This window comes from Equus przewalskii, chromosome 8 (genome assembly GCF_037783145.1).
Source record: "Equus przewalskii isolate Varuska chromosome 8, EquPr2, whole genome shotgun sequence".
NCBI lineage: Eukaryota > Metazoa > Chordata > Mammalia > Perissodactyla > Equidae > Equus > Equus przewalskii.
In genome coordinates, this window is record NC_091838.1 from 39,354,042 (window position 1) to 39,378,724 (window position 24,683).

Consider the following 24,683-nt stretch of genomic DNA (forward strand, 5'->3'; position numbering starts at 1 on the left):
TTGTATATTTTACTTCTGTAAACCTCCGTTTCCCCACATGTAAAATGTGTATAAAAATCACTACCTCAAAGGGTGGTCCCAGGATTTAAATAGAACGGCACGTGTAAAAGCTGACAGTCAAATGCTCAAAACAAAATCTGTCATTTGACCAATGTTCACTGTCTACCTATTATATGCAAAGCACTCTTAATTAATGTGTTGCTTTAACTTCTCTGTAAGGTTTTTAAAAAGTAAATATCTAAAAAAAGTATTGCACTTAAAAGTAGGCCACTAAATATGTGAGAAAATCTACTCAAAGCTACCAAATTTTTTATATTTGCAGTTATGGAAATCACTGTTAAAGAGCATATCAAATTTAAAAAATAGTTTTCAAAAAAACATTTTTTTAATAGTAACAACATATACACCATTTACTTGATACAATTACTGCTTTGGATTTACTTCGTGGTTCTTTGGTCTAACTTACATGTTGAAAAGCCTGTTATGCAAAACTCAAGAATGAATAAAAAGGAAGGAATAAGTGACTGCTAAAGTAACTGCAGGATGCTGAGACACTGCTGTCAAAATCGCCTTCCTGACCTAGAGGAGTACAGGGTGAAGCTGATGGATTGTGGGAAATGTGAAAGCTTTCTGTTCTTAGAGTGCAGAGGAGCAGGAGGTTAACGGTTAACATTGAATTGCAAACTCTGTCAAATGTGAGATACTGTGATTTGAAGCATGTCCACAGCACCAGACTCTCACTCAGACTTTAATCCCAGAACTTCTTTGCAAAACACAACTGGTATGGCTTTGCCCATGATAAGTCCACACAATAAAATAAATGAGCTGTTTCAAGAAAAAGGAAACTGCTGCCTATCATCTGAATTTCAGTTCCAACATAAGCCTGGATGATAAAAGGACGAACATGTGACTCATAGCTTCTCCATGACTCAAGTCTGCTGTGGGAAAAATCACCTTCCTAAATGAAAATCCTCTACTTATATAGAAAAATCACAGTATACGTAAAAGTGATTTAGGGTGCAAAAAAATGATCTCTATGTTCTAATTTCCAGTGTGATAACATACAGAATGCAGTATAATGTGCCAAAATCAACACTTCTGTTCTCAAACTAATGGTTTAAGTAATTCTATCTATAACAAAGAACTGGTTTTTTAAAAAACCAATTAGTGGTTGCCAGGGGTTGAGTGAAGGGAAAGTGGGGTGTTATTGTTTTATGGGTACAGAGTTTCACTTTGGGGTGATGAAAAAGTTCTGGAGATGAATAGTGGTGATGGTTACATAGGAATGTGGATATATTTAATGCTACTGAACTGTACACTCAGAAATGGTTATAATGTTAAATTTTATGTTACGTATATTTCACCACAATAAAAATTTTTTTAATGTTATTAGCCTTAAAAATGAAAACACACAAAAGAATGTGTTACTTGTTATAAATTCTTGCTCATCTAGGCTGATAATAAAAATCCCTCAAAGCAACTAAGTTGAAATGGTCACCTAATTATAGTAAGTAAATCATTAACATAACACAAACATTGTCATTGTTGAAAGCCACTAGCCATTTGAGGATATACTTACTGAATTTTATACACACCCTTTATGGCCAAGGTAACAATAAATTTGCATAACCATATCTTTATTAGTCAAACAGTAAAAGAAACCATGGTGGGATCAATGGAGTTCATGGGGTCAACACATAACGAAGGACTGAAAACCTTGTTACTATAGAATTATCAGACTTGCATGCAATCTCCAGGTGTACAAACAACTAGAACAAAATACTTGTTAGAATGGAGTCTGTATTCTGATTCCCCCACACACACTCTCTCTTACCCCAGAAAATCGGGCCAATTTCCATTTGCTTACCACCAGTCCTAGAACGAGGGTGCGGACTCTCTCTCCTATCTCTGGTGAAATGTCATTGCCAAACTGCTGCAGGGTAGTGAGGAACCGTTTCAGCTTACTGAGTTGCCTGGCGCCACAGGCTGGGGGCAGCTGTTGATTAGCCAGAGAAGAAGAGGAAGAAGAGGAAGGCCCATTGCTAAAGCCATTGGGCGGTGAGGGGGCGCCATTCAAGGCTGTGGGTGAATGGCTCGTGCCATTAGTTACTGTCAAGGACACAAAATCAGAAAGAAAAAGTAAACTTACAGAGAACACGCACAAGGAAATTACAACCAAGTCTCCTTCCTTTTAAATCTGGTAGATTTTATAATTTAAAAACTGTTGGGGCTTTTTTGTAAAATGCTTTGACTTAGTATTACCACAGGCTCAGGGAGTCTACAGGTAAATGGGTGTACTCTTCACGCTGCATGAGGGTATTCTGCACAGAGGCTGAGAGTAAATGGAGTCGCCTGTAACACAGGGACAGCCATGCCTCCCATGTGCACATATGGCAACCACGTGAAATGTTTCAAACATAGAACAAACAGCGTTTGGATGTCAGCCTTTTATCAAAGGCTTACATCAATATAACAGGACTACTCCTTTCTAAACTGCTCCCCTAGAGAAAGTGTACATTTGGTGGAGACTAAATTTATCGCTGAACATTTTTAATCATGTTTTGTACACACAACTGACAGCTGTGTTTATAGAAATAGGACTTTCAAGTTTAACCTTATATCACCCAATTAGAAGGCTATTTTCTCCCCCTCATATTTCTTAACCACTTTAGGGAAAATGCAAATTTTACTTAATAAGCCAAAATGGATACGGTAATTACCAAGGAGTTATTTCAAGAAATCAAAAGGAGACATCCCAACTCAACTAATAGCATAGATTGGTGGTAATTCAGTAAATTCATTTCCGATAAAATTTATTTGAACATCAAAATGATAATCCATAAGAACTAGGCTAGAAAAATTTGCACATTTCTTACCAAAGAAAACGTTGATTTTATTCAGTTAAATCAATTAATTTGACAAACTGATCTTTATCAAACCTATCTTTTTAAAATAATTTTGATAAACTATTTCCAACAACAGTTTGAAGATGTTTTAAGTATCCCATTATTCTTAAGTTTTAAAATGATAAAATGGACTCTTGTCCCAAATGAGTACCAAAGCAACCTGTCAAGAAATGATAGCTCACCAGCACCTCTCACAGAAGACATATGCCTATCACTGCAGCTTTGGGGGACAACAAACCAAGTACAAGATGACAGGGTTACAACTTGGCACTGTTGCAGCCTCCTGCTCCCTACATGTTTAGAAAGGTCTTTGAAATGGCAGTGTGACACTGCATGAACAGCCTGGGATGTATAGTTTGCCAATCCCTTACAATCCCGCGGCTCTATTTTTGCCTGTTAGTTATTTGTCATTCATATAGATTTCACGGCATGTGGTCTATAGATAGTATTATCTGCAATAGATAGCATTTATTAGTTTTACAAATCCTTGATGACAATTTTAACCAGAACTTTGAGACTGATGAAAACAAAGCTATCTACTATCCCTACTGGAATATACAGGAAAGAAAGGGAAGTTGCTACTCTGTCAGAAAGTTCTGTCCTTTCCTTGGACGACACAGAAAGCAACACACTCCACTGATTCAGAGGACAAGGGCTGAGCCAAGCTGGAATGGAGTCAAGGTTTAACAAACATCTGACAAGTTCAAGACAAGAAAGATGCTCCATATTTCAGAAAGTTTTCCGTATGTGACTGTTGCCTACAACAATATCCTTTTTAACTTACGGATGTTAGATTTTAACATTATTTGTAAATAAGAGAAGAAAGTGGTATTAGAAGATCAGAAGTAAACTAGAAATAAATATATGGAAACAGGAAATGCAGAGACAACTACTCACACGTTGTTGGTGTAAACGAACTGGTTCTTGGAGCTCCTTGAGTTGTTGGGGGAGGTGGCATCGTGGGAGGAGTTAGCCTAGATGGGGTCTTCACATCCACAGGTGAGTCTGGCATCGTGGAGTGCTTCTCAGTCCGATCTGGAGGACGCCACCATGAACATATTATTTTACTGCTTAAGCACCTCAGTTATTTAAGTGGGGTTCATCTTTTTTACAAGCAAGTGAACAGAACAAATCTAATATCTTCTATCCTTATCTTCTAAAATTTAAATCAAGACTTTACCACCCAAATCCCACTTAAGAAGGTGTAGTGCAGATGGAAGGACCTCATTTGTACCTGGGTTATTTTATATCCTATTGTTATTCCCAGTTTGGCAGATGCTACCTAGGTAGTGTGATACGCAACAGCACAAATTCACTTGAAGCTAAAGGCAACTTTAGCAAGAGGTAAAAATAGATGAGAAAGTAGGATGGTAATGAACCCCTCAGCTCAGAAATAACACAAATCAGTAGCTCTGTCATGCAGGTGAAATTCTGGCAGGAAGTGGCATTTTGTGGATTTTTGCAACACCTGCCATCCCCTTTCCACACTTAGTTTTCTCGCCTATTACATGAAGCCAGTTATGTGTCCCAGACATAGCTCTCACTCCAATCTTTTCTGCCATGTTTGAAAAATCACCACTCTACATAAATGCTGTAGGTCACACAATGAATTTAAGCTATTATTTACTTAGAACTTGTGAGTTTATGACTCACCATTGTAAATATATGAGACCAACACTTCAATAACAATCTCAGGCAGAGTACGAAGGAGAAGTTCCTAACTGAGAACTACAAAGAATGAAAGACCCTCCTTATATTTTTTCATGAGTATGTGACAGATATGGAGACATTTCCTGATTACTCAGTAATGAACATTTGCACTTCAGGACTGTTTTCTACTAAGTATACTTTCCCCTTGAAATTTTAAACTTTTTTTCTCAATTTAATCTATTTATTAAAGCAATAGATCTCCAGCAAAAGAGCGAGGAGAGAGTTTCTGTTTGTTTCTTTAGATCCAATTTTCTACAAAGGTGTACATGTGCACACCCCCCTCCCCAAAAATGTTTGAGGCACCTCTTGCAGCCTTAGGCACAGATATTTCCCACTTGGGCTTTCTGAAAAATAAAATAACACAGGCTGTTGATAAAAAAAAAAAAAAAAAAAAAAAAAAGAGTCTTTTAAAACATTATGATAACCACAGTGAGAAATTCTCAAAATTACTAAAAAGTATTAAAAGAAAATAAAAAGCCCAAATTGCTACAGTGACAACTCCAAATCTACCTCATCTTTATTCAAAGCAATTTCATAAGACTTGAGTTGTAATAAACACAACAATTAAAATTTGAAATAATGTTGATACCATATTAGGGAAGATGCACTAAAGAATGAAAATAAGAGCATTCCAGTAAGAGCATTTTGAATGACGATCTGGTTAACAGTAACAAGGTGTCTATTTCCTAATCTCTACTGCTGGTTGAATAACAATGAATGTCCTTGTCGTAAGTATTCTCAGTGAAGTGATGGTAAAAACACACTTGGAGAGCATTTCTCCCTTTATCTTATTGCTAAAAACTTGTCTTTGTATTGCTATTTCAGAGCATTTAACAACCAGTATCAGTAAATCATCTACCCTACAAAAATACGGAAGTTAGGCAGGTTTAAAACTGTTTCTTCTATAGTTAAATTCATTGCACAGTCTACTCACCTCAACCAACCTCAGCAACAAGGGAATGAATAGCTTTCCACTAATGCTACAACTGAGGGGAAAGGTACAGCAGCAAATACAAGTCTCCCTAAATAAAGGCAAATATTTCTGTCATGCCAAGGAAGGAGGGATAAACAGAGGCTTGCCAGAGTCGGCTGGGAGATAACAGTGGGAACTGCTGGTCCATCTGGTTTTCATTCTGCTAACACTCACACTGAACTGTTAGAGAAGGCAGTCCAGATACACAGATTTGAAGCACGTGGGTAACACAGACAGAAAGGAGGAGCAGGAGAGGGAAGGAGAAGTGGGAATAACAAAAAAATAAATAAATAAAGCAGTAGAAGGAAAAGAGAAGGGGCAAAAGACCAAAACAGGGAGAAAAGAGCCAGAAGGGGGAGAAAGTTAACCTGTACAGCATTGTCTACCCCTAAAAGCTGAGTCTTGGCACAGTCCCTACCTTACTTTGACATAGTTCTTAGCTATAGTTAAGCTTGAAAACATATCTTAAACTCATTTCTCTTTATTCTTTTTTAAATAGCCCCACACTAAGAAAAAGGAAATAAACTCTAAAGTTGGCAATAAGTTTCCTCTTCAAACATCAGATAATCTTTGTATTTCTATTTTCTTCTACCCAATTTTAGAAAGGTGTTTTTTTTTTTTTTTGAGGAAGATCAGCCCTGAGCTAACATCTGCTGCCAATCCTCCTCTTTTTGCTGAGAAAGACTGGCCGCCTTGAGCTAACATCCATGACCATCTTCCTCTACTTTATATGTGAGATGCCTGCCACAGCATGGCCTGATGAGCGGTGCCATGATCAGCGGGATCCGAACGGGCAAACCCCAGGCCACTGAAGCAGAACGTGTGAACTTAACTGCTGCGCCATCGGGCCAACCCCAGAAAGGTTTTTGAAACACTCATAATTTTGATTTGCAATGTTTTGATGATCACTTCATAACGTATAAAAATATCAAAACACTATGTTGCACACTTGAAACTAATATAATATTCTATGTCAATTATACTTCAATTTAAAAAAATGATTTTTAATTATCTGTCTTGTCCACATTTGTAACATGATTCCTAATAATAATAATAAAAAGGTAGATGAATGATTATTTTTTAACTTCTGGAAAAGTCATCAATGGCCACTAAATCAATGAATAGCAAAATATCAGTACTTCTAGCAGGAATCTACCCATTCTAATTGGAATATATGTATACGTGTTACCTAGGATTTTAACATCAGCCAAATTTCTGCGACAGTTAGCTTCACTCTGATCAAATAGAGTTCCAACCCAGAGGTCCTACAAAGTTAGATAAAGTGAGACCATATGTAACTCATTCTGTGCTGTTCAGCGCAATCAATCCAGGATGGACACAGATGATGAAATAACCATCCAGTCCTAACCCATACACACACAAAAACTTTCTGGAGTAGAGAGATTTAAGATAATTTCAGAAAATGCATTTCTAGTATGCTGAGTTCTGTTGCATTTGTTTTGGATTATGTTTTTAAAAAAACATTTTGAAATATATATTCTTGAAATTTTATAGCAAACAGTAAAAGAGCTATGATTTAACCACAGAAGCATTTCGCTCCGTTTTTCAAATTGGAGGATACAGTAAACCCAATATTAAGTTATAATATTTCTTATGTAATTTTTAAGTTCACGAAAATTATCCTGTTTTTGTATGTAATTTCTATTTTTAGTTGCTGTAGGGGAATGCTGACATTTATTGAAAGACTGACATGAAATGATTTTAGAAAAAAGAAAAATAATCTGTCAGATCAGGAAGGTACGTAGAATCGAAAGGACTGACTTTACATCTACCCTAACGATTCACACCACTTCTAGACAAGATCTTCCCTATGTGATAACATTTCAACTCACATGGCAAATATCCAACACATATGTACCAAAGACGGCTGACGCACTGAAGAAAATGTGGCATACATAAATTTATTACTGATACCATTTCAATATCCAATTCAATGTCAGGGCCTTCTAGAAGTGGTATGTTTTCCATTTCCTTTTTTTTTTTTTTTTAAGTAAAAAGAAAAGGTTTGGCATAATCTGCCATGGCAATTATTTTGCTTTTAGTTAGTTCAAATAGTTCCAGATGTGTTTTTAAGGTGTGAGGAATAGGTATTCTATATTTTCCTTGTTTACACACCATTCTAAAGATGATTAGTGTGAAAAGAGAGAAAGTTCAGTATTGGTGGATGCTACATCTTTTTGTTATCACAGTTCACCAAGCCAATTATAATAGCAAAAATATCCATGACTCAGAGGTGTTATGGATTGAGGAACTTCTTGGTCAATTATAGTTAATCCAGAGTTGCTCTTACTTAAATAAGTGTTAGTTAAGGAAGCTGGATGGCATGCACTGAAGAGAATTACACTCAAGTGGAACTGAGCTACTACTTAATGGAAAGGAGAAGGAAGTTAGGGAGGAACAAAACTGAGTACTGAATTTGATTTTTATTTCTCTGGAAAATATGGCAAATAGAGTTCCTACAACAGTCATTTAGTGACTGCAATGTTTGGGTGTGAAACGTTACAGGACACTTCAGACTAGAATGGTGACTATCCAGCCTCCACAATGCTACCATCTCATTTCGCTGATTAGCACTTCTAGTAATGTTCCATCCTCACTCAGAACCCTTCAACAATGTCTGAGAATAAAAGTCAAATGCTAACATTTTAAGCACAATGGAATTATACAGTGGAAGGATAATTGGCATAAAAGGAGAACTTTCAAGTTAAGACAGACTTGGTTTCAAATATTGACTGACTCAACCCTCAGCCAAGTTTGTTATCCTGCGCCTCAAGTCTCTCATAAGAAGAACGGGGATACAATCCTCTTTACCTCACCAGGACCCTAGCACAGAGCCTACTCATACCAGGCTCAACAAAAGTGAGCTCCATTCTCTTGTGCCTTCCTCTCTGTGATCCATTCATGGCTTTATTTCCAATATCTTCCCCCCTATTCCCAGTCAATGTTCTATCTATACAGAGCACCTTGGTATTTCCTGGTTTTTCTGCCTTTCTTTGTCATGCTGCTGTTTCTTTGATCTAGAAGAATCTGTCCCAATTTGCAGGTTCTTCACCGCCCATTACAGATCCCACAGCCTCTTACAGCTTTCCCTAGTTGCCCCAGGGAAGCACATCACACTTCCTCTGCCTCTCTTGTAACATTTACCACAGCCCATCTGTACGAGAGTTGCGTATGTGTATTATACACCCAGATACCCCAACCAGCGAAAATATTAAGCAACTTCATGGCATTTTTTTAAAATGCCTCCTTAAGGAAGGCATTTACAAAATAAACATAATCAGTGTTCTCATAAGAAGGATGGTTACATTCCTAACTTTTACAAATCTATTCCCTGTGTTATAGCCAGTTCGAAGACATCAACCTTAATTTCATGGCAAAAGACACACAACCATCAACAGCATACAATTACATAATGAGAGAATGGAATGTAGGTAATATAGGAAGATACTGGAGAACTGAAATTTAGTTCAGCTCTGCAACTCAATTTATTATGTGGTTTTAGAGAGTATAAGAACGAGCTGTTCTTCACGCCTTATCATAGATGTTTTATGAAGATTGTTATTTTTGAAACACAAATCTGACCTATCCTCTGATTTAAAACCTTTGGGAGTATCCTACTGTCCACAAAATAAGGTATAAACTCTTTAGCTTAGCTTATGCCACAGACACTGTTGAGTTCCTACTCAACAGCCCTTCTCCCCTTCTTCCTTGCTAGAGAGCTCTGATTTTGTGCAGGTACACAATTCTTGGGGGCAGATCCTCCTTGTTTTACACTAATCAGGTTATCACATTCCCCTTATCAACAATAGGGTTCAGAGGTGAGTGTTGCGCTCCAATTCTGGACAACGGGTCATGAAGGGAGGTCTATGGAAGAGGTTTTAGGAAAGATTTCCCCACTCTCTAAGCAGAGACCCAAGGAGGAAATAGTCTCTCTTCCTCTGATAAGCACTGTTGTATCTGTGATTACCTCACTTCCCCTCTTTGGAGTCCACTTTTATTATCTATAAAATTAAGCATCTTGGATTACATGATCTCAAGTATCTTTTTCAAACTCTAATATTCTCTGGTTCCTTTCAGAAAATATGGTTTATGATGATCTCAAACACAAAGGAGACTACTCAGAGCATATATACCTAACAATAAAGTGACCCCAAATAAAATTATCTTGAAATTGGTGATTACAACCAGACTTCCTCTGTTCACATAAATTTCTATGTCCACAAGAATATGTCTGCATAGAAATGTTTTCCCATTGGGGCCGGCCCAGTGGCACAGTGGTTAAGTTCGCACGTTCTGCTTTGGTGGCCCGGGGTTCGCCAGTTCAGATTCCGGTGCGGACATGGCACCGCTTGGCAAAGCCATGCTGTGGTAGGCATCCTACATATAAAGTAGAGGAAGATGGGCATGGATGTTAGCTCAGGGCCAGTCTTCCTCAGCAGAAAGAGGAGGATTGGCAGCAGTTAGCTCAGGGCTAATCTTCCTCAAAAAAAAAAAAAAGAAGAAGAAGAAAAGAAATGTTTTCCCATAAACATTAACATTTATCTTTTGTTTTCAAATACATTTTCAATCCTCATTAGTAAATCTACCTCAACGATTTGGTTATAAAATAACTCTACCAATGTCCAATTACCCTTGTTTAGTTACCACCAAACACTCACTTTCACATCCCAGGTCCTTCAAAGAGTAATCTACACTCACTTTCTCTGCTTCTTCATTTCCTTTTCCATCTGATACGTACTTGAACTAAACAACTCTGAGACTGTCTGCCTAGAAAGTTTCCCTCCCCAAACTGAAACCTGCCATACCCTCTAACCTTATAAATATCTTGGGAGCCATCATGTTCTTTCACGACCCAAGATACCCAAATGACTGGCCCAGACACAGCACCTAGTCCAAGATGGGTAATCTCAGTCACTTCCCAAGATTTTCATCTTCAGAATTGAAGAAAGAAAAACAATGTCTAGAAAGCCCTTCATGTCTAGAAAGCAGGTCTGCAGCAAAAAAGAAGGCAACTAACAGGCAGAAAGAAAGGAAGAGAAACGGCAAGAGATTATCCTGATAGTGCTAAGTAAAGTTTCTCATTCTACTGGATCCTAGGGCCTAGTTGCATCTTTAAAATTCCTAGAATTTGGACCTTCCAAATCATCTACAGATCCTAGTCAATCAATCCTAAAGTCTAGTTTGTTGACTTTTCACTTGAAACCAAAGAATCCTGACTAAAATAACCCTGGAATAAAGCATCATAGTATCCTCCTAACTCCCACTGAAATTCTCCTCAACTGTTTCTTCATTATTAATCCAAGAAACACTTGTGTCCTTCATCTGGCATCTTTGTAGCATCTGACACTGTTCACCACTTCCTCCTCCTTGAAACATTATCGTCCCCAGGACTCCGCAATTCCACCACGCCCCTCATTTTTCTCAGGCCTTCCTGGCCGCTCCTTCTCAGTCTCTTTCAGGGCTCACCTTTCTTCACCTCTGTGATAACTATTGGTATTTTTGCCTGATGTTCCTTTATAGTTCCTCTTCAAATTTTCATCGTACGCCTTTTCCTTAGTGACTTCATTTGTACTGTGAGAGTCACACCACGGCCATTATGTGGATGACTTACATCTATAACTCTAGCCCTAACATCCCTTCCAAATTCTAGACCCAAACTTCCAGAGGACTACTCATTTCGACAGCCTGAATTCAGACCTTCATCATCTATCATCTCTCACCTGGCCTAATCAACAACCCATTGAATGGACTTCCTGCTCTGTACCATTCCTCTTTGACCTGTTCTCCAAATCACATCCAATCATTTTACTGCATCTGCCAAAGATGTCATCAGAGATCTTGCCCCTCTCCTCTCAGTAATCTTCAAAGACCTTTTATAACATTGAGCATAAAGTCCATGTGCCTTAATAGGGTAGAAAGACCTCTGTGACCCATCTGGCTTCTGCAATCACTCCAGATTCATCTTCATATCTCCCATTCACCTCCATTCCACCTCTGAACTCCACACTGAACTACTACGGCTCTCCAAGTACCCCTAGATTGCTCAGGCTTCCATCACATTGCATCCTTTTCCTAGAATACTCCTCCCCCACCAAAGCCTGGTTAAGTCCATCATTCCTTTAAAATTCCATTCACATGTCACTTCAGCCAGAAACCCTTTGCTGACACTTCTTCCAACCCAGCTGGCCCAGACCACCCCATATTCCCCCATTACATGGTCTAGATCCGTCTCACAGCACTGACCACATTGTATTGAGAACCAAGGTCAGTCTCTCCCACTAGATCATAATTTACTCAAGGGTAATGATAACATCTTATTTGTTTTTATATTTCCAACACTCTTCACAGTGCCTGACACATAGAAGGTGCTCAATAAATTTAGTATTTTAAATTAATATTTATTACTATAATGTCATAAGGCATGCCTATAATCACAATTTTGAGACTCTAAAACATGTGAGAGACATGACAGATTTAACTTAAGATAAAATCACCTATATATCTTTTTTCCATCATCCTAAAAAGAATTCTTTATTCTGAAAACATTAAGTCACCAAAGATAAATCTGGAAAAACATTAGTAAAGTACTGAGTTCAGTTTTAAAACACCTTTCAGTAATCACAACATATTTCCTAAGATCTTTTACATGATATTAAAAAAAAGCTAAGGCAATTTATACTACATATGACCTGCAGTTTCTAAAAGATCCTTTTTTTTTACAATAATAGTATCACTGTAGTCATACATATGCATATTCAAAACAAAGAGAAAATCATATTATGAACCAAAAACACATTTTTTTCCACATTCCACAAGTTTTTCTGTTGCTCGTCTATGGATGGTGGAATTACAGGTTATTTTTAGTTTCTTCTTATTTTTCTCTTTTATTCAAATATTCTACAATAAGCAGGTTTTATTTTTACAAGCAAAAAATATATGAAAAAACCTATTAGGTTAAGTCACTTAAGATGAGGCATGAGGCACTGTACCAAATGTTCTGCAAGCATTATCTCATTTTAAATCTCACCATGAAAAGTTACCACAGATTTGCCCATCTTACAAAAAGGAACTGAGGCCCAGAAGGGTTGGATAATTTGTCCAAGGTTACAAGCCAGAACTTATTCCAGGCCTTCTCAGAGCCCATTATCACCTAAAACTAATTTTATACATGATCTGGAAAAGAGAAATAAAGACACATTCAGGAAGTGCTAAATCTAGAGTTAGCATTATACTAGAACTGCACCTTCCAATACTTCTGTACTAGCCACATGTGACCATTTAAATTTTAATTAAAGTTGAATAAAATTTAAAATTTAGTTCCTCAGTCACACTAGCCACATTCTAGTGCTCAACAGCTGGGACTACACGACGACAGAGCTGCAGCTGATGGCTACCACACTAGAAAGCTCAGTTACAGAACATTTCCATCATCACAAAAGGACAAGGCCATACTAACCTAATGGCTCTGAATGGCTTCATGGCAGGAGTCTATGGAGGCGACAATGCAGCCAGAAAGGCTGGGGACAAGGTGGGAGGAGTGCCTTTGGCCTCATCCGAAACACCTTCCATTCTCACTGAGATGTTTCACTTGTTTTATAGATTGGGCTTCTGTATATGATTTCATTTGGTGGTTAAAAGCTAGGAAACATAAAAACTTGAAACCCAATGACTAAGTTAGCTCTGAGGAATCAGAAGAATAAGACATGCTCAGTTCAAGTAATTAGTGTAATTAGTAAACACTGGGATAACTACACTAATGAGAACAAGGCCAGGGGCTCGATCCTGGAATGAACTGGTCAGCAGTTGGTCTGGAATCAGAGATCACAGCCTGAAGCACGACTTCATGCCTTTAAAGAGCATGAACTTGAGTTAAGATGGAAGATGGTCAAAAGAATGAGGTAAATCCATACCAATCTATCACTATTTCTAGAAAGATAACTTCAAAAATGTTTGGGTCATCTCCATATAGGGACAACAATAGGAATTTCCCTTCCCTTCCTCTATAGCATTTCTCTAGCTAGTACTTGACACATTTACGTCATTTTTTAATGTCTCCCCAACCAGTGTTAGCTTTGAGAACACAGAAATTTCCACCTGTTTTGTTAACTCCAGCTTCCACAGCATTTAGAAGAGTGCCTGAAATAGCAGGTGTTTGATAAAGATTTGTTGAATGAATAAATGAATGAAGAAAGTAAGCACGGAAGAAAGCAAAGCCAGTTTCTGACAAAACACCCAGAGCCATATTAGTAACTATAGTTACCTAGAGGGGGCAAGGGATGGGTAAGGCAGATAGGATAAATGCTGAAAGCATAACACCCATTTAAATGTAAATGAGATAGAAATGCTAAGAAGTAGAAGCAAGAAATAGTCTAAACTCTTTTGCTCTCTTTTTTTTAAACAAAGATGACCTGCTGACCACCAAGAGAAAGCAGTATAAACATGAACATATGCCCCAATGGTGGTTCTAGCTAGAAAAATCAATTACAAACTTCACAAAGTGCAGAAAGGACTACTGGTCATAGGAATACTGGTGGACTCCAAGCATTACTTGTATGTGCAAGTCGCTTAGAACTATCATCTCTCCCACAGTGGGTACCACCTTTACTCCATTGATTCCTGCTTGCAAGTCCAAAAACCATTTCTTGGAGGTGCATCCGAGAAGCCACCAAGGGGGTATCAAGCGGCCTGAGATCTAACTATCCCACTTCAACCAGCATAGTTCCCTGTTTATCTGCTTTATTCACTGGTATTCTGTTTAAGATTTCCTTGGAAAAAAGAGGGGTCTCTTATTTAAGAAAGAAAAGTTTGAAACTCCCGGCACAGGCAATCAGCAAATGTTCACTGAATAACTGTAATAAAAATACTCACTAAAGAAAAAAAAAAGTCATCCAAATACACAGAAAAGTAACTTTTGCTTGAGCAAGGAGCAGAGAAAGACACATGATCACTAAGGGCCCATAAATTGAACATAAGCATCTATGTAACACCCTGCTGCCAAATTGCATATTATTCCAGAAGATGAAAACATCATTCAATAGTGATCCAAACCTTTCACATTCTTTAAGTACAGAGAACTTTTACTCCAGTAATATTTGCCTTATTTACCAATGATAAAGAAGACTACAGAGAAGGCTCAGAGAGCCACCGCAGAAAAATGGTAGCACACACATCCAGTGCAGTCAGTTATGATCACCCAGACAAGAGTTAGTATATCAAGGATGAAAATTAGGAAGGTGCACAGAGGTCTCTGCCTGCGGCTAAATCACAGACAAGCAAATAGCAAGAGCTCAAGTGAATGCCTGTTGAATTTAATTGAATGTACTCTTAAAAAACAACCAGTACGCTTAGTTCAGACTTCACATTGCAGGCAATGGGAAAGCACTGATAATTTTTAGGCAGCTGAACGATACGCTTATTTCTATATTATGGGTAGAAAGAGAGAGCAGAGAAGAAATAGGGTAAGAAAGCCAAGAGAGCAGGAAGACTGGACAGCAATAGCCTAGTCAAGAAATGACATCCAGCATGGAAGAAATGACATCCAGTACGGAAGTGGCTCTAAGAATGAAAAACAGGAGAGAGATTCAGGAGACATTTTAAAAGTCTATGTCAAATTCATAGCCTGGTAACAAAATAAAATACACCTTGAGTAAGCAGGAATCCAGAGGTGCATGGTGATGCTTAAAGCAAAACCAAAACACAGCAGGTAGAATCGTCTGGAAAAAAAGAAGGATAAGTTAAGTCCTAGAGACTCAGAGGTGTCCCTCTAACACTGCTGTTCATAGATAAAGCATCCTGAATATCTTCCTCTCCCACGTGTGCCACCATCAAATTCTTCTTCCTCCTAGAGGTGCTTCTCCGTTTCAATCACCACCCTCACGTACCACCAGCTTTCACTTGGTCTTTCTCAGGAGCTAGTTTTCACACCCCACGCTGCAATCTGTTTACCATACAACAGATGGAATAATCTTGTCAAATACAAATGTATTCACTTATTTAAATAAAAGTATTTACTCAAAAATATCTGAGCCATCTACAAAGTGCCAGATAGTTGTTTTAGACACCAGGGACAATAAACACAAAAGAAAATCACCGTGCTCAAGAACTTTACATTCAAGTTACTCCTCTACTTAAAGTGTTTCAATGGGTTTTTGAGGAACTTCCATACTGTTTTCCATTAGTGGCCGCACCAATTTACATTCCCACCAAGAGTGCATGAGGATTCCCTTTTCTCCAATCCTCTCCAACGCTTATTTCTTGCCTTTTTGCTAACAGCTATTGTGATAGCTGTGAGGTGATATCTCACTGTGGTTTTGATTTGCACTGCCCTGATGACTAGTGATGTGGACCACCTTTTCGTGTACTTGTTGGCCAGCTGAACTTCTTTGGAAAAAAGTCTATTCAGGTTCTCTGCCCTTTTTGTTTTTTTTTTTTTTTTGAGGACGATTAGCCCTGAGCTAAGTGACGCCAATCCTCCTCTTTCTGCTGAGGAAGACTGGCCCTGAGCTAACATCCGTGCCCATCTTCCTCTGCTTTATATGTGGGACACCTACCACAGCATGGCTTGCCAAGTGGTGCCATGTCCACACCCAGGATCCGAACCGGCAAACCCTGGGCCACCGAAGCAGAACGTGCACACTTAACCGCTGAGCCACCAGGGTGGCCCCTACCCATTTTTTAATTGAATTATTTGTTTTTTTGATATTAAGTTGTATGAGTTCTTTATATATTTTGGATATTAACCCCTTATTGGATATATCATTTGCAAATATCTTCTCCCATTTGGTAGGTTGTCTTTTCGTTTTGTTGATGGTTTCCTTTGCTGGGCAGAAGCTTTCTAGTTTGATGTAGTCCCATTTGCTCATTTTCGCTTTTGCTGCCTGCCCTTGCCTGAGGAGACCATCACTCTTACGATAAAATCCAAAATCCTTTAAATGACCTACAACTTAGATAGACTTAGTCTCTGTTTACCTCTCCTATCTCATCTCACATCTCATTGGTTTAATCAGTTGCAAGCTTCACCTCACCTCAGGGCCTTTCATTCAGCCTGGAAAACCTACCTCAGCTCAAATTCACTTTCTCCAGGGCAGCGACCTTGACCCTTCCCTATTCCCCTGTGTTATAACCTCTATTGTACCATCTAATTGTTCTTTATAGGTCTCCCTGCAACTGTTTAAATAATTATAGAATTACTTGTTTGTTTAACACACTCCTACCAGACAGTAAAATGCTCTATAATGGCAGAGAGCAAACCATTTCATGTCACAGCATATTTCAACTCACTCCCAGAATTTATTACACTGCTGAGAACCTAATACAAGTAAACAGCGGATAAATGAATTTTCTTTTTAAAACTATAGATTTCAAAGAAATCGATGACAACATAAAGAGATGGAAAGACATTCCATGCACATGGATTGGAAGAATAAACATAGTTAAAATGTTCATACTACCTAAAGCAATCTACAGATTCAACGACATTCTTTACAGAAACTGAACAAAGAATCCTAAAATTCATATGGGACAACAAAAGACCCTGAATTGCTAAAGCAATCCTGAGAAAGAAGAACAAAGCTGGAGGTATCACAATCCCTGACCTCAAAACATACTACAAAGCTACAGTAATCAAAACATCATGGTACTGGTACAAAAACAGGTGCACAGATCAATGGAACAGAACTGAAAGCCCAGAAATGAAACCACACATCCATGGACAGCTAATCTTTGACAAAGGAACTGAGGGCCTACAATGGAGAAAAGAAAGTCTCTTCAACAAATGGTGCTGGGAAAACTGGACAGCCACATGTAAAAGAATGAAAATTGACCATTCTTTTTCACCATTGACTAAAATAAACTCAAAATGGATCAAAGACCTAAAGATTAAGCCTGAAACAATAAGTCTTCTAGAAGAGAATATAGGCAGTACACTCTTTGACAACAGCTTCAAAAGAATCTTTTCGGACACCATAACCCCTCACCTGAGGGAAACAATAGAAAGAATAAACAAATGGGACTGCATCAGATTAAAGAGCTTCTTCAAGGCAAGGGAAAACAGGATTGAAACAAAAAAAACAGCCCACTAATTGGGAAAAAATATTCACAAGTTATTTATCCAACAAAGGGTTAATCTCCATAATATACGAAGAACTCACACCACTCAACAATAAAAAATCAAACAACCCAATTACAAAATGGGCAGTGGACATGAACAGACATTTCTCCAAAGAAGATATACGGATGGCCAATAGACACATGAAAAGATGCTCATCATCACTAATCGTCAGGGAAATGCAAATCAAAACTACACTAAGATATCAACTTACACCTGTTAGAATGGCAAAAATATCCAAAACCAAGAGTGACAAATGTTGGAGAGGCTGTGGAGAAAAAGGAACCCTCATACACTGTTGGTGGGAATGCAAACTGGTGCAGCCACTATGGAAAACAGTATGGAGATTTCTCAAAAAGTTAAAAATAGAAATACCTTATGACCCAGCCATCCCACTACTGGGTATCTATCCTAAGAACCTGAAATGAGCAATTCCAAAAGTCCCATGCATCCCTATGTTCATCGCAGCATTATTCACAATAGCCAAGTCATGGAACCAACCTAAGTGCCCAGCAACTGATGATTGGATAAAGAAGATATGGTATACATATATACAATGGAATACTACTCAACCGTAAAAAAGGACAAAGTCGTCCCATTCACAACAACGTGGATAGACCTTGAGGGTATTATGTTGAGTGAAATAAGCCAGACAGAGAAAGACGAACTCCGTATGACTCCACTCATAGGTGGTAGTTAACATATAGACAAAGAGAACTGATCGGTGGTTACCAAGGGAAAGGGGGGGGCCACTAGGGGTGAAGTGGTGTGCCTACAACATGATGTACAACTGTAATTTCACAAGGTTGTTAACTATCATAATCTTAATAAAAAAAAATATATAGATTTGGAGGTACAAGTAGAGCAAAGCAACCGGATTCCCTTAGTCCCCATAAAAGGGATTTCAAAGTTTCTTCCGTGATAGAAATAATAAAATAATGGTGAGAATAATGAAACCACTCTGTCATATTTACTCCCACTTCATTCCCATTGCAATGGGGTTTCCACTGACACCATTCCACCCAAACCTCCCCAGCAAAGGTACAAACTCTTTTGTGGTTAATCCAAAAGAAATTGGTGAATCTTTTTTTTTTTTGAGGAAGATTAGCCCTGAGCTAAAATCTGCTGCCAATCCTCCTCTTTTTGCTGAGGAAGCCTGGCCCTGAGCTAACATCAATGCCCATCTTCCTCTATTTTATATGTGGGACACCTATGACAGTATGGCATGCCAAGCGGTGCCACGTCTGCACCTGGGATCCGAACCGGCAAACCCCAGCCCGAGAAGCGGAACATGCGAACTTAACCGCTGAACCACCAGGACAGCCCAAAATTGTTCAATCTTTATCTTACTTGAGCTCTCAGCACCATTTAATCTGTTTGGCCACCTCTTACTCCTTTTCTCCTGTAATGCCATTCTTCTAGATATTGCTAGGAGTTTCAGTGAATTTTCTGGGACCCTGACTTCTCCTTTCTGCCAGGGCCACACCTCCTTCTCTTCTGAACTGGCTCCATCCCTTCTGGTCTCTGATGCAGGCCTTCTCACCTCATGTAACAAATTCTGCCAGTGCTCTAGATCTCCAGGAGAAGGACGCTCTCCAGACAAGTTATCTAACTACTTGCTTAACAACTCATATCCCACCAACAGCTGTGTTTAGAACCAAATCTAACATCTTCCTTGGGAAATCTGTGCCTCCTCCTCTATTTCAATCACTGGGATAACATTATGTTCCAATCAGTTAACCAAACCCCAAAAACACAATCATCCTAAGACTCCTCCCTCTCCAGCATCCTCCTTCCACATTTAATGTATTCCCAGTAGCCTACCAATTCCACTTCTAATGCCTTTAGGATCACCCTCAGTTCACCTCTGGTCTGGGCTTCAGAACCTACTGAGCCTCTGAAGGGTTTTCTCTACCTCCAGTCCCTCTCTGCTCAAATCCTCCCCTCTTTGCTTCCAGAGCAATATTTCTAAAATATAAAGCTGACAAAATGTTCTTATAATCTTACAATACACAATCTACTTAAAATCCTTCTATAGTTATAAAAGTTAGTCAGGATAAAGGATGTAAGTCCTTATCTTTTCAACTCTGTATCTGTGGTGTCTAAACAAGGAACGTGGACACAGTATGTCCTTAAATAGTTTGTTGTGATAAATCATTTTTTAAAGATAATAATTAGGGGCTGGCCCGTGGCTGAGTGGTTAAGTTCGCATGCTCTGCTGCAGTGGCCCAGGGTTTCACTGGTTCAGATCCTGGGCACGGACATGGCACCACTCATCAGGCCACGCTGAGGCGGTGTCCCACATGCCATAACTAGAAGGACCCACAACTAAAAAGAAATATACAACTATATACTGGGGGGATTTGGGGATAAAAATCAGAAAAACAAAGAAGATTGGCAACATTTGTTAGCTCAGGTGCCAATCTTTAAAGAAAAAATAAATTAAAAATAAAAATTATAATTATCAAGATGTCCATTCCACTCTCATTTAGTATATAATGTAATCATTAGCTATGCAATTCCAACCGAAATATGAATTAAATTTTTTCCAGAATTTTACAAATGTTTTAAAGTTAGTCTGATATAAAAATGAAAATAGCGAGGAAAACTTTGAAAATAAAATGTAATGAGATTTAGCCTAACATTTGTTAAAATGCACCATCAACTACAATAATTTGAACATGTGCTACTAGTACAAAAATAGCCAATACAGACTAAACATTAAAAAGCAAAAAAACATAAAGCTCAGAAATGGATACGCATTTATCTGAGAATTCAGTATATGATAAAGATGAGTTTTAATATTAGTGAGAAAAAGATAAAGCAATTCAATAAACTTTCTTAGGAACTACTAGACAACAATTGGAAAAAATAAAGTAAACCCCTGTCTCATAGCATATATCCAAAGTAATTCATTTCCATATGAATAAAAACTTTAACATAAAGATGAAAAAAATACTAAATATGTAAGTACATACTTATTTAATCTTAGGATTAGGGAAGAGATTCTAATCTTGATAAGAAAGGCAGAACCAATAATGGCACTTATTAATAAATTTGAATACAGCAAAAAATACCAGCAACAAAGCAAAAGGCAAGTAACACCTAGGAAACAAATAATTGTTATAAGACAACAATGGATTGCTATCCTTGATATATAAAGAGCTCCATCAAATCAATAATTAAAAGTTGAAAAGCCCAACAAAAGTTGTAAAAGAGTAGGCATAGGAAAGGCACAAGAGATGACCCATAATCCCATGAGGAAAAAAGTTTAATCTCAATGGTATATTTTTTTAATTAAAACAAGATACTCTTTTTCATCTAACAGACTAATAGATTTTTAAAAGTAATATAGTATTAGTTACAGTACAAACTGGCACTTTAAATAATAAATTTTTCTAAAATGATGCCAATTTTCTTGTAGGACAATTAGGCAATGTGTATCAATTGCCTCTACATTATTCACGTCCTTTAATATACCAATTCTACTCTTTGGAAATTGTCCTAAATAAGCAATATCAAGTGTACAAAGATGTTTATAATGAAGAAGATTGGAAATAACCTAAGTGTTCAACAATGGGTATTTGGAAATTCAAATTCTAATAGAACAATACAGTGAAACATAATGACATGTGTGTATTTACATGGAAAGATTTTAAAATATACTAAATGAGAGGAAAGCTTACAAAGCTACATACTTTACAAGATCCTGTTTGAAAAACCAGAAAGACTGTTTTAAGACATTGATACATGGATGGATGGGTATTTGGGTATGTAAGTAAAAGTCAGAAGGATATGGATAAAAAGGATCTATATCAGACTATAAAGAGTGACTATCTCTTAAGTTAGTTGTTTACAGTGGGGCAGAGCTTTTAAATATACTGTCAAACAGTTATGCTGTGAAAAGCCTTTTTCTTTTAAATTTTTGCTCGGTTTTAACACTGTATTTAAACAATTCTAAGATCCCTACATTTTCTCCTTATAACATCTCTGTTATATCTGAAGCTGGGATGAATACTACACAACACTGGAGTCAAAGCACTGTGTCATGCTTAATGGCAGCACTTTTTTCGTGGTGAGTGATTCATAAAATAACTGCGTACCTTAAAATCAATTTAGGTAAAATATAGCATACCTACATTTTTCTAGGAACGAAACTATCCATGAAAAAAATTAAGGGAAGGATATATCTTGTTTTATTTGGAACTCTACCAAGGCTGTTCAGCTTCGAATTGAAGGAGTGAAAAACTAGGATTCAAGACAACCAAGAGGGGAGGAAGGGATCCAGGAGGTAGGGTTCTTAAAGGGGCCGTAGCACATGAAAACCCTTGAACCCATCACAAGGGTAGAAAAGGGCCTTAGTCACTTCAGTATCTCAATCATCAAACAGTGCCTAGCATCGATGTTTATTGAATAAAGGAATGAATGCTATCTTATTAAGAAGGAAGTCCACACACAATAGCAGACAGAAAGGAAAAGACCCAGGGATCATCTCGGGAAAAATCCACAAGTGCACTAGAACACTGTGAGAGTAAACTCCCAAATAAATGATCACATATTTTACAAAGCATTCAAGGAGCACCACGCCACATAGCAGAACCCTCCACATACAGCAGTTGCACTAAAAAGTTAAGTCATCTAGAATGGTTCCCAAAGACAAGTGTGGAGTACCTACGAATTATATTAGCAAATTCTTTGCATATAATAACATTTACAGACCAACTGAGAACTGAAGGCATGTGTTTGAAAGGACATTTCTTCTTGGTTTAATATGGTCAATATATAAGGAGATAGAGTTTATAAATTCTATACAGTTGTCTGAATTTCACATTCACCATTTCTTAACAGATTCTGCCTCAGTTAATATTTTGCATAATATAATTTTTAATGGAGGCCCGTGCGCTTATTTAAATTAATAAAGTAATTCAGAGAAGTTACCCTAATTAATTAATTGCTAATAAATATTCCCTAAGGACAGAAGCTCAAGTTCTGTTCACCAAAGAATTAACAGCATGTGTATATCCACATGCAACAAAGTCAGTCTATTTTCACCTCCCTTATTTCAAGTCACTTTAAAAGTTAAGCACACCTTTTAATCACAGGAAGATCATTGAGGAAACTAGAACTATAAAATTCTGGCTAGCTACAGTTTGAATGACACAATTTTACAATTCACATACCACCTAAGTTCCAGGGATGTCTCAAGTGAACATATAAATAAATTTCAAGTTAATAAGTCCTTAATGTAGCCTCATCTGTATATATACTTTAAATGTGGGTAAATATGTTATTAAATTAAGATGACAGTCTAAATTCCCATCCATTTACTAGGAATCATTTATATTTCATATAGCACTAAAGACGTCTTCTCTGAGCTTACGAAGAATGATAATGGGGGGAGGGATCAAACCCAACATTGATGGACAACTGCAAAGAGCATTCCATGCACAAATGAAAAATGTGGCTCGCTAAAGATCTGTACGATCATTTTCAAAAACATAACCTTCTTGACACTATTTGTCAGAAAAAGTAATCACAAAAGTAATAAATGTCTAAAGACAAAAGAAGCTGTTCTCAGTCAAGGTTGACCACATTCTAACTTGTTACTAACAATAACTCCACAAATCACTCCTATGATAATACCACTACTACTACTTCCTCAAAAAGCAAAGGGGTAGAATTTTTGGAGCATGGCAAACCCCATCACAGAAGTCCACTGTGATTGTGAATGTCAACATTCTTTGAGTGGCAGCAAGAAAAAGTGCTGGGAACCTGTTTTGAGGGCCAAAACCTGTTTTGAGGGCTTATAAACGTCTTTGCCTTCATAAAAGTACTTGCCAGCATACCTCAGGAAAGTTCCCGAAGCCTAACAAACCATTTCACACACTCTTGTCTTCATCTTCTTTCTCTGAAGAAGAATAACTTACTTGGACAAGCTTAGACTTGCAACAAAACACTAGATGCTGCTCTGGTAGATAATATTTTATGTCTGCTTGGGCTGGCTCTAGGCAAAATTATGAAGTCGGCAAAGTTTATCTTCAAGATCTCCCTGTTCTCCTTGGTTTAACTTCCTTTCAGTACCTCCCTCTATTCCTCTCAGCTCCAAGAAATCTGGAACTCATCCTGTTCCTTAGCTAAAGATATTAAATTGTGACACTCACCTAGGCCCAAAGTCCAGAGCTTCAGATCTGTCCCAAATGTCTACTTCTGGGACTAAAGCTGCAGTAATCATTTAAACTAATTCATATAATTGTGATGATTAATAACGACAGCTTTCTACACACAACACACACACACACTCTCTTTTCCTTATGGGCTAATGAATCAGAATCCAGAGTTGGGGAGGGGGAGAGCAGAGGAAATGCAGAGAGAAACACCACACATTGAGTAGAGGGAATATACTTTTGTCTTGTTCCTTCCTTTTGCCCTCCTGGATCTCCCGCCACATATATTACCGCATTTCCAGGTAATATCCTTTAAAAAGCAAACAAACAAATATGGTCTTTCTCTGCCTTAACTCGAAGGATAATCTGTTACAGGTCTTATATAGCGCCTTCAGGAACCAAGAAAGTATCAATGAGAAAGGCAGGATAGTATCACAAAAGTTCCAGGCAGTTACCTACTCACAGATAGAATCCAAAGCTTATGGAATATCTATTTATGAATATGATAAATGCTAGAAAAATGACTATTTTCCTCCTCCCCTCCACAAATAGGCAGCTCATTTTCACCTTTTATGTTCCACAGCAATGCCATCCCCTCAGGGCATCAATGCTTTCCTGGCCATCTAATCTCAAGCAGCCTTTTGGCCCCTTTGTTCGTTTCCTTCACAATACTTGGAAAATTAAAATATCTTTTAAACCTTTTTGCTTAGAGTTTAGTCAGCTCCCACCCCAGAACACTGCTGTGTCCGAGCCCTGGGACCGTCTGGCCCAGAACGACTCCAAAAGACCTGTTGAAACAAATG

The 24,683-nt window shown here is 37.9% G+C and overlaps 1 protein-coding gene across 1 annotated transcript in view; it reads right to left on the reverse strand.

The window, feature by feature from the left end:
- Window positions 1–24,683, reverse strand: part of RUNX1T1 (RUNX1 partner transcriptional co-repressor 1) — a 135,809-nt gene that overhangs the window by 56,786 nt on the left and 54,340 nt on the right. The window contains 2 exon segments of the mRNA XM_070630628.1: window positions 1,868–2,109; window positions 3,804–3,941. Of these exon segments, the coding sequence (XP_070486729.1) occupies window positions 1,868–2,109; window positions 3,804–3,941 (380 nt within the window).